Raw genomic sequence first — 15,601 nt, forward strand, 5'->3', positions numbered from 1 at the left:
CCCTATTTTTCGCAGCTTTAGTCCAATAAGTGGAAGATTAGTTTATGTACTTCCTCATGTCCGATTGTTGTTTTAAAAATACGTATGAATTTATCAACCTCTTTTCTAGGTTTTGTAGGAAACAGATTTTTGATTTTTTTTATTCAATAAGACTTAAAAAATATGTTAACTTTTCCAAAAATTACAAAAGTATTTTTTTTATACACTCAGTTTAAAAACATTAATTATTTTTCCTACATACCCTAGTAAAAAAGTTCCCGAATACAGATCTATTTTCAAAATGTAAATCGGATCATAGAAAGTAACTAAAAAAATCTTTCTCTTATATAGCTATTTTGTACCGATTTTAAAAACGGAAAATTGTCAAAAACTTAATTTAGTGACCTGTGCACGCGCGTGCTTGAGTGAGACTGTTCTTCGAATCGTAGACGATCTAATATCATGGTCATTAGCCTAATGATCGATAAGGAACAAATATAGTAATGTTCTTGGAAATAATAGTAACTCCGAAGTCGTTGTTTATTCAATTATTAATTTTGTATTTCAGTCTTCATTCATTCAGTCTTCATTTCTTCAATCGTTTTGTATAATATTTTTTCGGATATAGTTTTACGGATACAAATATACAATGATACATATCGGCTATCATTATATTCAGTGGCGTATCCAGGGAGAGCACAGGGGCCATGCCCCCATTGGCTGTATCATATATATAAAACATAATATTATGTAAATTAATTTATTTTGGCTATTTATTGGTTTGGAGTTTAAATTTAAAAAAAAATGATTGTTTCGTTAAAAAGATTATAAATATTCTACAGTTACAATTAATCTATTGAAAATAGATTTTTTATAAAATTTGTATTTCAATTTTAATAATTTCAGTAATAAATAATAAGTAAATAAAATATATTTATACCAATTACCAGTGTTTATTTTAACGTATGTTTCACATATTTTGCCTAACTCTAAATAAAAAATGCGCAATTGACAATACTGTCTATAAATAAAATTTCTCATTGGACTTTATTCTGTGATGTGAAACAAAAATCCCGATAGATATTAGGTAGCAGTATTTAACTCAATAATAATAAATTATAGTTATCAGCTTTTCGACCGAGTACACAGGAAGAGACTTTGTCAGTTGTTGGCATTTGGCTGTCGCATGATTAGGTTCATTAGTCATAATCATTTTTTGTTATTAATTATTATTTTTTTTTATTATTTTATTATGACAATATTATTGAATGATCGTAAATATTATAATTAATGGTTTATGGTACTATTTAAAATGTATCATTAATGGTTATATTATGATGATGGAAACAATATAAATAAGCAAAAATATATTCTTTTTATAGTGTATAATTATGAATTAAAAATATTATAATATGAGTATACGACACAACCAAAATAACAATAAATCCCAAAACATATATTATTATGTAATTAAAATTGATAATTTATGTATTTAAATATTTTCTATATTCTTTCTTTATATTTATATTAATACTTGTATAGCATTTATGTATTGAATATATTTTATATGTTTTATTTATTGCCGTGTTCCCTGCAGGACACCCCATGAAATGAACCATGGACTGCGTGAGCATCATAAACAGCCCCTTTGTGGCTTTGTCGCTATGTCAAAAATACTATCAAAATGTATTGTCAATACGACAATACTTGCAAGAATATTGGCTGCAGATGTGGAGATTGATTAATCTCCGTCTTACGACATAGTAAATTTTTGTTCACCAGTTTCAATAGTGTGCTTTTAGTTTTAATATCAGAGTGAATTGACTTATATTATCAAATTTTTAGATAAGAACATTATTTGTATTTCTCGACAGAAATTAATAAATTAATAAACTATGATAAATAATTTAAAAAAATAATACTAATTATGGGGATTATTAAAAAAATAGTTTTTAAAATTTTAAACCTGTTTTTTATAAAAAAAAAAGTTTATTGTTTTTGTGTAGATAAGTTTCAAAATATAGTGGTTTAATACACACATTAAAAAAAGAGAAAAAGTTTAAATGACCATGATTTTTATAACACTAACTTTCTAGCAAGTGGAGACCAAAATTATTAGATCGTAGAACATACAATTTTTACTTCCTCAATATGAACACAACAAGGCAGTTCTAAAAAGTTGTAATATTTGCAACTACCTAATACGATCATAAGTGGAGAATTCTCTGGACATGCTTAAGAATATAAGCATAATAAAAATACAATAATTATTTTATCATGTCAAGGGTCGTTCTTACAATGTCCGGTTAAGTTTCCGCTAACGCTAACCGGCGAACTTCTGCCGGTTATAAAATCTGTTAACCGCCGGTTAAGCGTAAATGGACTATTAAACTGACATTGTAACAACGGTCTTGGACTTTAAGTATTTAAAAACCTTTCGTATATGATAAACATTTCATCTATTTCTTTTATACGTATCTGTGTTTATTTTGATCATAATATTTATATTAACAGAGCATACAATAGAACGTGTGTGCGCTAGCTATACAACACTTGTTATCGCTGTGAAATACCGGTTATTCCTAGATCAGTTTCACTATATAATATATATATAATAGCACAGTATTAATTATATAACAGCAGCAGTAGTGCGGTACTAACCAGTAACCACAGGCATACTATAAGACGTATATACCTATTTTAATCTTTGCCACAGCCTGCAGCCTGCTGCCCACAGGATATTAGGTTAGGGCATGTTTGTTTTATTGTGCTTCTTCAATGATTTAGGTAATAGGTTTATAATCTACAAATCTACTTCTACCTGTTGATGACAACTTTATTAATTTTTATTTATTTATATATAAATTCAAATGTGTGTATTATTTATTGATTATAAATTAAATAGAACTATAAATAGTATAAATTATAATGCATTATAGACTATGGTAAATGAGCATACCCACACTTCGGAGTTAGTACGTATTCGCCACTGATGGACTTATATTTTGTATCTGTACACCATTCCCAACAGTCCAAAAATACTCAATTGAGTTTGATACAAATCTTCAATCTAATAAAAAAATTAAGTTGGTCTGATGTAGAAATTATATTATAACTTATAAGCATACGGTGCTAGGACAAGTCATGAGTAGGACAACTATATAAGTCAGTACCTTTTCACTACTCACCATATTATTATAGAAACAACAATAGATTAATGATGTTTGCACCCGTACGGCAGTACAACCGTACAGGTGTTAATATGTCTTTCTTTCTTTGTTTTTTAACCGCCGTTTGGAATTCGAGCGGAAATTATTATAAAAATCGTTTTATTGTGACTTTCTTTTATTTACGATACTTAATTAAACGGAGTAAATCGATGGTATTGCAGTTGACCATCACTCAACAATCTCAAAATTCTCGACGGCTCTTGAACGACTTGAACGCTGATTAGTTTAAAAGTGTTTATCTACTTTGTATCATAGTTTGTACGCGTATACCAAACGGTACAATTCGTCCTTTACATGATCGATTTCCTGTTTGTCAACATCGTACATCCGCAATCCGTATTGAACGAAACACAAGTATGACGTATAACGCATAATATATATATATATATATATATATATTACTCCGGAAGTTCGGATACTCGTGTATAATCGTATGATATTCGTATATTATTATACAAGATATACGATAAATTATTTGGGTTAGTGCCAGGTATCCCCAATTACCTACCGAGCATGAGTGGCGAGCACGTCCACCCGCATGGGCTTTCAAAATCGTGATTCCAATCCAATACAATTGTAATCAGTCGTCTATCGATAGTTAAAATCGAAATCGCTCGATTGTTGGTAGACATCGGTCGAACAGCAGTCGCCTGCAAGGCTGCAACTATCAACTCCTTTACCCGTCGCCACTCGCAACAGGCTCTCGATTTTACAGCTGCTGCTACTGCTGCTCCCGGTGTCCAAGTCCTATTGTAAACCAATAACATTAATATTATTGTACCTATCGCGGACTCCAGTAACCGATACTATAAAGTGCGCCGTGTAACTGTATCGGCAATAATATTTTAATTTTAATCGAGTTGCCCGTTGTCCGTGACGGAGTCCACTATACCTCGATCACAACAACAATAATAATGTGTTCGTCGTCCGAGATCGTTTCGTAATAATACCACCGATTGTTGTCGTTAATTGTATGAATAATAGTCCCGTGATGACTCTATTTTGCAAATATCGTTGAGGATGTTAGACTCATCAGACTCAAGTTGTTACGATGATTTGATAGCTGTAAAAATAATCGTCTAAAACTGGTACGTATTGACTTTACTCATTGATATATTTAAATATAATGATTCGTGCTACTTGGTATTTTGACAATACTTTACAATATTGGTGTATGCTTGTGATCATTCTTAATTTGTCTTTAGACAGGTTATTAGGTACTTTGTTAAACAAAAAATTTGTACCTTCGTAAGGGGCACGGTCTGCATAGGTTGCCTATAAGTATTATAGGTACCTATTACATAATCATTGCATATAAGTTACATATACCTATTACACAATATAACTTACCTAGAAAATTAAGAAAACCCTATACAGATAGGTAGACATGTAGATAATTGGATATTAATTAATTTTATATTAGGTATCTTAGTAACTCCATGTGCATATTTAGTTAAAATTATAATAAATACAAAATCATTCAATAATTCAACTACTAGATAAGACACTTTTTGGACACTTGAAAGAGTAAAAAAAAATAGATAGACGAGTACATGAATTAAATGGATCATATCAATTAATAATAATAAAAATAATCTTTATTACAAAACCAATTTACAATCTACTAGTATATTACAATTAGTTATAAGTAAGTTGTGGTTAAATAGAATACCTACATCAATTAATGTCATGACTACACAATAGTAAAAAAAAAGAAAATATATACACGGAAATAGCTTTTTGATATTATATTATTATCTATATTTATAAAACATCCAGCGTTTTAAGATAGTTAAAAAAAATTTAATTTTATATAATTTACATTAAATTATAATAAAAATAACTTACGGCACATTATACTTGTAATGCAAATTATAAAATTAATTGTGGAATAGATTTGTGTTATTGATTATGTTGTTTACTAACATTAATATATTTGAGGGTGAATACTTCAAATGATTTTTAAACATTTATGGTAAGTATAAAAAATTTTATTTCAGGAATTAATTTTATTAATTTTAAGATTTAGGTGTATTATTTATTTGTGGCAATCTATAATATTAAAACTAATTTTGTATAGACAGTTTAAATCTATTATTTAACAACAGATTATATAAAAAATACACACATATATATATCATACTTAGAATGGGGTTGTCTTATGTTATGTATTATGTTACATTAAAAGCACTATATTAATATGAACTTGCATATAGCTTGCTAATAAAGTATAACAATTTAAGAGTATGTTTATCATGAAAATCTTTAAATATTATACACTTCAAAAAGGTTATTAATTATTAAAGGTAGAACTTTATTTGTTTTATTTATATTACCTAATTATTTATCATAAAATTATACAAAATTTAATACTTAAAATTATTGCATTGATCTTGGATAATTTGATTCATCAAATTAATCATATAGATATATTTTGTAAAATAAGTTTGTGTAAAGTATCGTTGGCCTAGATTTATCGTGTAATATTAAATTTTAATATTTTTTTCTAATTTAATTGCTTACTAGTATTTTTTTTAAGTATACACTGAATATTATACAAAATTCATCTAAATAAATTACTAAAACTGTTGTATTTTAAAATATCTAAATATTCCTGTTATCTTATATAGTGTGTACCTATTTTGTATCGTACTTATATTAAATTTATTTTAATGAAGTATATGTAAGAACTCTTATTTTAATTTTTATATTGGCATCTTACTTATTTATTAAAAATTTCTTTGTATTATACCCAGACTTATTACCTTGATAATATTACTTTTTATTTTACATAGTTAGATTCTTAATAAGATGGCAAAAAGATATAATATGTTGGTAGCCGTATATACTTGTTCTTATAGAATTCCTATTAATTGCTATGTCATCTAAAATTAACAATTTTTTTTTATAATACGATCATATTACTTATTTACACAACAATAACTAATTATGAATCAGTTATTTAATATCAAGGTCAAATATTTGCTATAGTAGTATACAAAACAATTAAGGCAGTTTTCCTTTTAATCACATTTTTTGTTTGAAATTGTTAAAATTTATATTAAGCTTTAGGTGTAGCATACAAATATAAGATCTAGATACTTCTGCATTTTGTTATTTATATTTTTACATGTTTTTACCATTTAACTAGATAGTATTAAACTCTAAATGTTTAAATTGTATTAATTAGAAGCTTATAGGTAGGTAGTTGAGCTATTTATTTTAATTATTATCAGTTTCATAGAGTTATATTTCAATTAATTATTATCATTTTAGACTATTATGTTTATACCCTACAATAATATATTAATATTTTTATTTAATACTGTTATTTGATATTACAACAGGTGGGTATCTAAAAATGTTTTGGAGCTGACCATATGTTAGTTTGTCCAAAAATCCTCTTTTAAAAACAAATAAATTACTTATACCTATTAAATTTCAATGAAAGTGTTACTATATAAACATAATCTTATTAAATTTATTTTAATATTGTGCTAACTACCTAGGTACGAAGTTAGATATATTTTATTAAATTATTATATTCTCGACTATATTGTTCTAACAATACATAGGTAATTATTGATTATGTAGTTCTAGTATTAACAATTATGTTTTTATATATCAGAGCAGTTGAGTTTTATTAGTGTTCAATTTAAATGTTTTATTAAGTATTTAATTCTCAATAATGTTTGGAACCTTTCACATTGAAGTGTGCACTTTAATTCGCTGTTACATTATTAAACAAATTATGGATCTTATTTTATAATTTTTTTGTTTACATAAGCATATTCAATGTTTAATGTTTATAAATAATTTTATTTTTTTAAGCGGTAACTTAATTTAGTAATTATTTTCTTACCATTTCACATAGTTTTTTTTTCAGTGTTGCAGAGAAGTTATTAAATTTTGAACATTATTATATTTAAAAGATTGTTATGTCATATATTTACTATTTTTTTTAATAAAAAAATTTTTAGGCGTTTAAATATTTATATTTTTTACTATTAAGTACTACTTATGGGTTCATTTTTAATTAATTTTGTTCTATGACTTCAGAAATTTATGTTTTATTAATGAACAACATTTGTAATTGCTTTCTAGTTAATGTTATATATAACAGCTTAGTAGTTAGCATTAAGATACAGGAAAGTGCTAGATATGGTCCAGTTGCTATAATAGTGGCATGACAGGTTGCTAACAGAGTAATACTTTTTGTATTGTTTTCTCCTTGTCAGTATTGCCATATTTTATTTTACTTTAACCGGGACGAACATTTTTGTTTAGTTTTCATGGAAAGAATTTTACCACTCCTCCAGGGTTAACCACCAGTTTTAATATCTTCTTATTTTATTACTGGAATACCCCACACTATGGCCAGCATTCTATAACATATGTTTATGTAGGCTTATTCAATGTTACTAATTGGAATGAGTAACCAATACAATAATCAATTAGCGATAAGTGATAATAAAAGTGAAAATAATGAATGTATTTGTCAATAATTGTTGTTATCAAGCTAGAAAATAAATTTTAAATAGAATTTGTCATTCAAACAAATAATTAACTTAATTTTTTTAATTTATCAAAACAATAATGCTTTTTAACTAGAAATGTTAACATAAATGATTGAAATTTGATTCAATTTGAACAATTATCTGTCACAAGACAATGTGATATTATATTTAAAACACTTACAATCCCAGAAAAACCATACGTATTATGGCAATCATATTCTTTGTAGATTGTGTTATCCTCAAACAGGCCATGCTATTAGAGGACGTCGCACCGTATGTGTTACCTCTGTCTTACACATGTACAACATAGACAAAATACGTTTACGTAGTCTGAGTAGAACTCGCTGAGTTTTAGTTCTAGAGTAAATATACCTATTATAAAATTCAATTGTGATAATATTTTGGAAGGTAAAACGTTGAGTTTTTTAAAATAAATTTAAATTTTGAAGACTTAAAGGTCATTTAAAAATGTTGACATTTTCACTATTTCTTAATGATATAATGAACGTCATTCTGGGGATAATAGAAAAAATGCACCGATTTGCTTTCAGAAATATTGTCACAATTCAATTTTATAATAAGTATATTTACCCTATAACCAAAATTTAGCAAGTTCAACTCAGACTGCGTAAACATGTTTTGTCCATGTTGTACATGTGTAAGATGAAGACAACACTTGCGTATGCGACTTCCTCTTAAGATTATTGATAGTTTATGACTTGTAATACAAATTTACTACATAGTTAACTTTTTTTCTCTTATTTATAGGATGTTCACTGTACATTAAAATGGCGCTAACTGATGATGGAGATGATAAAGAATGGCTTCAAAGCCTTTTGTCAGATGTTCAACTTGAACATTTCCTCAATCGAATCATTGAAGAACTTCAAGTAAATTTCAAAATATTAATAATTTTTTATAAATAATTTTGGTATTTATTGTATTTTTAATATCTGTTTAGATAACCAGATTAGCTCACTTTGAGTATGTTAAGCCAGAAGATTTGGAAAATATTGGTATTAGTAAACCTGCAGCTCGAAGGTTATTGGAGGCTGTAAAAAAACGTAAAGGTGCTGAACGAAGACATAAAATTTTGTCAATTTTGGGTGGGACACAAGCCAACAAACATTCTACAGGAACACTAAAAAAAAATACATCTACAACTGAATCTTCTCAACCATCAGCTCTATCCCTTACTTGTTTAATTCTAGAAAAGGATATAAAGTAAATAAATATTTACTGTATCTTATTATTTAACTATGAATTATTACATATTAATTGTAATGGCTGTGTTTAGGTTATCTGAAAAAATTGGTGATGGTTCATTTGGAATAGTGAGTCGTGGAGAATGGACCACTTCAACTGGTCGTGTTGTACAAGTTGCTGTTAAGATGTTAAAACAAGATGTACCATCATTGCCACAAATGTTTGAAGATTTTGTCAAGGAAGTTCAGGCTATGCACACATTGGATCATGTGCATCTTATAAAGTACTTTATTAAAATTTATTAATAAATTTGTATTTAGGGAAAATTAGTATTTAATAATATTTAGATAGAAAATATTATGGTTAAATATCGAAATCATATTTTGAGGTTGATACTGAGTTGTAGTCTGTCAATAAAATTATGTCCTAAATACTGATAGTCACACACTTAACAAATATGTCAGCTAATCAATGTCTTTTTTCAAATATTATTTGATTTTGTTTTTAATATATTTTTTACTAATTCTTTCAATATTTTTAATAATTTCCAAATCTAATGAATTGATTTTTGAACATGTTAATATTGTTTGCTTGTCTTTTTTTCTGAATATTTTAAACACTTAAAAATTTCAATAATGTAAAATGGCAATTGGTTTTCAGTTTTGAATTAAAAACTGAAAACTTTACTTCCATTTTTCTTTCTCCAAACAACAATATTTTTTTTCCGTTTTTAGACAATAATTTGTATAAGTTTAAAATAATTTAATAAAAGCAAAACATTTCCTGTTTTATTTTTAAAATAAAAGTAAATACAACAACATCTTTCTATAAACTAAAAGATATAACACTGATTGACTACTATTTGGATTAGTATTTATTGGATAATCATTAATCAAATGCGAACCACAGTTAAGACGGTAATTTATCCTTCAATATTATTACGACCACAACTCGGATACACATCTTGCATAACGATAGTTCATTCATATTAAGATAGTACTATAATAATAATAAACACAATAATAAATTATTGATTTTTAATGATGAGTGAAGTTTGATTAACTATTTTAAAACTTAAGAATTACCAATAAATAAATTCGAGTTTTATTGTAAACATAGACAGTTATTATTCTTTGATTATAATATTTGATGTCTAAATTTTTTTCAATGAACTTTTTACATCTAATATTGATAATTTGTTTTGACTTCAATCAACAATGAAACTTTGTTATTAATATATTTTTATTATATCTTTTATTGATCTAAACAATATTTAATGGGTTATAGTTGATATTTTATACTAATATATATTTAAGTAATTTTATTGTACATTTTTCTATGTATGATTGCATTATGAAGTATTAAATTTAATTCTGTTTGTTTAGGTTATATGGAATTGTTTTGACTCAACCAATGATGATGGTAACTGAACTAGCTGCTCTCGGTAGTCTTAGAGACTATTTAAGAAAACAATGTGGCCATATTATGATTACTGATCTATGGGATTATGCTCTACAAGTTGCTACTGGTATGGAGTATCTTGAGAAAAAAAGGTGTATACATAGAGACTTAGCATGTCGAAATATATTGCTTACTACACCTCACCAGGTATTTTTTTTTTATTTATTATTTCTATAGTTATTAGTTTATATCTTAAACATTATTATCCTATTTATGATTACTATTTTTGTATAACTTAGGTGAAAATTGGTGATTTTGGACTTATGCGATTATTACCCATGGAAGAAGACTGTTATGTTATGACTGAACGACGCAGAGTACCATTCCCTTGGTGTGCACCAGAAAGTTTACGTACTAGACAATTTTCACATGCTTCTGATACATGGATGTATGGTGTTGTGCTTTGGGAAATGTTTACTGGTGGTGAAGAACCTTGGGCAGGTCTTGATGCTTCTCAAGTGCTATCTAAACTTGTTAGAGAACGCCAGCGTTTAGAGCAACCAGAAGCATGTCCAATAAATTTATATAGATTAATGCAACAGGTGAGTTAACAATATTAAATTCTTTTTTTAAATTTTTATATAACATTTTTATATTTTACCTGTAGTGTTGGATTCTGGATCCAGGTGAACGCCCGAGTTTTAAAAGTATTAGAAATTATTTAAAAAGTAACTCGCCAAACATTGTTAAAGCTACATCAGCTTCGGTATCTCCTGAATTTGGTGATGATTCTAGTAAATTAGAAGTAGAAGTAGGTGATAGAATTATTGTAATTGATGGTCAACCAGATCATTACTGGTGGAAAGGACAAAATTTAAGAACTTTTCAAATTGGAAACTTTGCTCGGTAAAATATTATTTATATAATTATTTAATATATATATATAGTAACAAGTGATCATTATTCAAATTAAATTGATACATTTATGTAGACGATCAGTTGATCCAATGAGACGAAAAGCATCAGATGATATCAGCAAACCCCTTCGAAATTCTTTCATTCATACTGGCCATCATGGTGATGCTAGTGGAAAAAATTGGGGCTTTCATGATAAAATTGATCAAGTCTATTTAAACAATCCTATGGAGCCACCAGATTTATTAGGAGGTCGTCCAAAAATTGTAGAAACTGGTCCTCCTATACTACCAAGTCGAAAAAATTCAGATTTAGTTGAAAAAAATGTACGATCTAAAGCAGAAAAATCCAAAAACACTGTGCTTACATCGATACTTCCATCAAACAAACAATTCAACTATTCCAAGCTTACAGATGGTCGTAAAAGAAGTTTACGGCCGGCTCCTGGTAGACCTCCTGGTCCATTCCCTCGACTTCCTAATGGTGAACCAGTTTTGGTTGATATAGAAGGATGTGCACCACCACCAATAAACCATAATACCAGTAATTCTTCATCCATCAACTCAAATTTATCTATTCTTGATCAACCAATTGATGTTGCAGAAAGTTAGTATTTCTTATCAGATATGAATCATCTAAGTAAAATTAAATCTGTTGTCTTATTATCTGAATGTTTTGTTTTTCAGCTGACAATTCTGAACCATTTAATTATAGTCATACATACTCAAATGTCAGTGGATTATTTTCTTCTGAACAACCTACTGATCCATTTGATACTTCTATCTTCGAAACTACCACTGATACTGTTCAAAAATTTCCTTCTTATTCAGATATACACACTTTACAATCCAATGAGCCTGTTCTGACTAATACGCCCAAACTTGATATGAACTTCATTGCTGAACTTGAAAAAAGTTTAGGTAAAAAAGAAGCACAAGCAAACACTAATCAAATTGTATTGGCACCTCCTAATGTGGTTCCAAAAAAATTAAATACGGAAGTTTCAAATTCAGCTATTCCTCGACCTTCAAGTTCCATAAATAATCTCACTAATGGTTCAAACACATCTAGTTATTATTCGACGACGGCAGAACTTGATATGTCATTATTCGTTTCTAAGTATGATTCAGATCCAATATATGCGGCCAACTTGAATTCGGCAGAAAATAAAGTCAAAGAATTGTGTATAAGTGATATAACAGCGCATAAAAATATCAACAATACAGCTTCAGATTATTATAGAAATGATGTATATTCGAATGTCAAGACTGATAATTTAACTGTTGCTTCAAATTATAGTTCACCATATTATAGTCCACCAGTAGACCTATCAAGGTACTATAGCCAAACACCCAACATGTATCAAATTGTTCCAGAGCAAAATACGGTAAATAATAATATAATGATAATGTGATGCCCGTATTGTTTCCAACTTACAAACTTAAACCAAAATTATTTTTTATTCAATAAAATGTATTATATTTTAGTATTAATGTTTCAATAAATTGACTTATTAATAAAGTTATTATCTAATTTATCTGTAAAAATATCTGTAATCTCTTGTGTGATACTATTTTATTTTAAAGAGACAAAAAACACAGATAATATTCTTAGTTTTAAACTTTTAGTATAGGTTAATTTGTTACAATATTAATACCAACAACACAAAATAGATTCTAACAAATGTAAGTTTGCTAAATTTTATATATTTTGCAAGACAAGAATATCACATGCGGGCATCGCATGAAAAAATAAAATGTTTATTCTGCTGTTATTAATATCTATATTTATTTCAGTCCGATTCCTCCGTATCTCAGCTTTGTAGTTATTTTAATAACACAGTGACCGAAGAAGAATGTTTAGATGCTTTAGAAGCTACATGTTGGAATTTCCAGGAGAGTGTAAAATATCTAAAAATTAACAATCTTTTAAGGTAAGTAAATCAATTATAATAATGGTGACACACATTTAAGAAAACTGTTTAATGAATAAATGATATTGAATTATATTATAACTGGTATTTTCAGATTAGGAATGGCATCCAGAGAAGCCTGTATTACGGCTCTGAACAACTGTAACTGGAATGTGGAAGAAGCTGCATCTACTCTATGTGATGCTGTCTGAACTCGTCGCTTAAAGAAACTAAAGGGTTCTTCACCAATATCAGAATCACTTTTATTTTTCCCTAAGGGAAATGTTTACTATTGAATTATTCAATTTGTGTACTATAGTCTATATATTTTAAAATTAAGTATACCTGTGATAAAAGTTATTTCCATATTAAATAGTTAGCTATCAAAAAATATAATTATAAATAACTATATTAGTATTATCGTTTTAGATAAATGTATAAAAATCAAAATCATCACAAAATTTACATTTAACTTTTTTTTAATTTTTCTATTTTTTTTTTTTTTTTATTTTTTTTTTTAAATAATATTTATTTTGTTTACATATTTTTCAAAAACATTCATTCTATAAACTTATTAGCATGCTCAATTATCTTATTTTAAATCTGTGCACAATGAACGAATTATTTGAATCGGACAAATATGAACTATATAATTATTAATCACATCACAAACAACTATTTAATAGACCTTATTAAAATCAGTATCGATCAAAATGTTCTGTTTATTTGAGTTCAAAATTTGTTCCTCAATTCAGTATTTTATTTCATAGTTGTATCTACATTATTGATCTGTTTAAAATAATATAAATATTACAACTTATTTAAGAGAACAATATTTTTTTTTGTGTGTTTAACTATTTTCGAACAAATCACTTATAATATAATAAATGTATTACATATTTATATTAATTATTAAAAATCCAAATTTATTAAACTTACTTGAAAATGTTATGTTATATCTAGTGCAGTCAGCAGTTAAATTTATGTATTCTCCAAAGTTACATAGAATAAGTATTTATATTATTTGTACGTTATTTTTGTTCAGACTACCAGGGTGTTCTTTTTTTATTTTATCCGTTTAATAGAAACATTTTATTTTTACCTTATAATTTTTAAATTTAATTTATTATTTACTCCTAATAGAAAAAAATCTACTCAAATTAAATTTTGTGTGTATGATAAAGTTTATAGGCTTATACAGTGGTATTATTATTTTATTATACATATTTTAATGATCAAAGTATTTACTATTTATTATTTTGTATTGATATTAATATTGACAACAATGTTAGTGTTTGTAATTTAACTGTCTCTTAAGTTTCAACACGCAGTATTATTTACCCGAATTCACCTATTAATGTAGTAGCATTATAAATGACGTTAAATTAATGAAATATATTTATTAAAATTACAAAACAAAATTGTTATTAACTACCATTTATATTGTTTGCAATTTGTCAGACAAAATTCACGCCATATATTATTATATTAATTAGTTATTACTTATTACTAATATTGTTTGAAAATAAAAAATTAAAATAAGAATATCAATTATAATATTATAACCTCATATACATTTGTAGTATATATTTAAAATGTATGTTAAATGAATATTATTAAAAATATATATCTTTTCCTATATGAAAATAATGACAATATTATTGTTTAAAAATGTATTATTTTTTTTTTTTTAGTAATTCATTATTAGGTATAAATTATTATAATACGATTTAAATAACTAGTGGTTTCGACTTGACTAAAATTCAAGGAGTCACTCATGGAGAGAGTTAGTGTATTAATATAATGACACAATAAATGTATTTTACTTCCTTTTCAAAAATATTAATGGAGCATAATATATTACTTTATAGGTAACTTTTTATTATGGTTATATATTTTAACTTAAATATTTATTTATAGATGACAACAGTACCTACCTAACTGTTGTAGTCATGTAGGAATCATGAAAATATTATTTGGTTTTGAAAAAACTTAAAGCCTATTCTAATTTAATATATTTGTTTATCTATGGTAATGTAGAAGTTAGTATTATAGTATTATACTGAATTACTAGTATATCACTATTTTTATAAATGTTTTTTTAACAACACTATATTATTTTAGTCTAGATACTCAACCTTATCTCATACCTTAATTTTTAGTTATATTATTTTAAACCAAACACTTTATATGTGATAGTTACCTATGTTATATTTTAAAATATATTCTAAAGTTTTTTGTTTGCATTCATTAGTTTGATTGTTAAAGTCGGCAAAAGAGAGCTTATAGATAAACTAGAATAACAATATTACCTAATATTGACTAACACAGTCTTCTCAAAGACATATTTTTTAATTCATACATTTATTACTTCATCATTATCAGTTTATAATAGATAAATTCTACACAAAAGAATAATAGATTGATTATTTTTAAAAATG

The 15,601-nt window shown here is 26.6% G+C and overlaps 1 protein-coding gene across 1 annotated transcript; it reads left to right on the plus strand.

Moving 5' to 3' along the window:
- Positions 1-3,874: 3,874 nt before the first annotated feature.
- On the plus strand, positions 3,875-15,145 carry LOC114125168 (activated CDC42 kinase 1). The gene is made up of 11 exons (XM_027988695.2): positions 3,875-4,297; positions 8,495-8,616; positions 8,688-8,950; positions 9,024-9,215; positions 10,318-10,540; positions 10,633-10,935; positions 11,001-11,239; positions 11,325-11,854; positions 11,935-12,635; positions 13,045-13,181; positions 13,276-15,145. Exons 2-11 carry the CDS (start codon positions 8,515-8,517, stop codon positions 13,370-13,372), a joined length of 2,787 nt encoding a protein of 928 aa, XP_027844496.1. The 5' UTR covers positions 3,875-4,297; positions 8,495-8,514; the 3' UTR covers positions 13,373-15,145.
- The last annotated feature ends 456 nt before the right edge of the window (positions 15,146-15,601 follow it).

Source organism: Aphis gossypii, chromosome 2 (assembly GCF_020184175.1).
Source record: "Aphis gossypii isolate Hap1 chromosome 2, ASM2018417v2, whole genome shotgun sequence".
Taxonomy (NCBI): Eukaryota; Metazoa; Arthropoda; class Insecta; order Hemiptera; family Aphididae; genus Aphis; species Aphis gossypii.

Coding starts and splice junctions, on each gene's coding strand:
- LOC114125168 (XM_027988695.2), top strand. CDS start 8,515: ATGGCGCTAACTGATGATGGAGATGATAAAGAATGGCTTCAAAGCCTT. Junction 10,936..11,000: donor TATATAGATTAATGCAACAG/GTGAGTTAACAA, acceptor TTTTACCTGTAG/TGTTGGATTCTGGATCCAGG. Junction 12,636..13,044: donor TTGTTCCAGAGCAAAATACG/GTAAATAATAAT, acceptor TATTTATTTCAG/TCCGATTCCTCCGTATCTCA.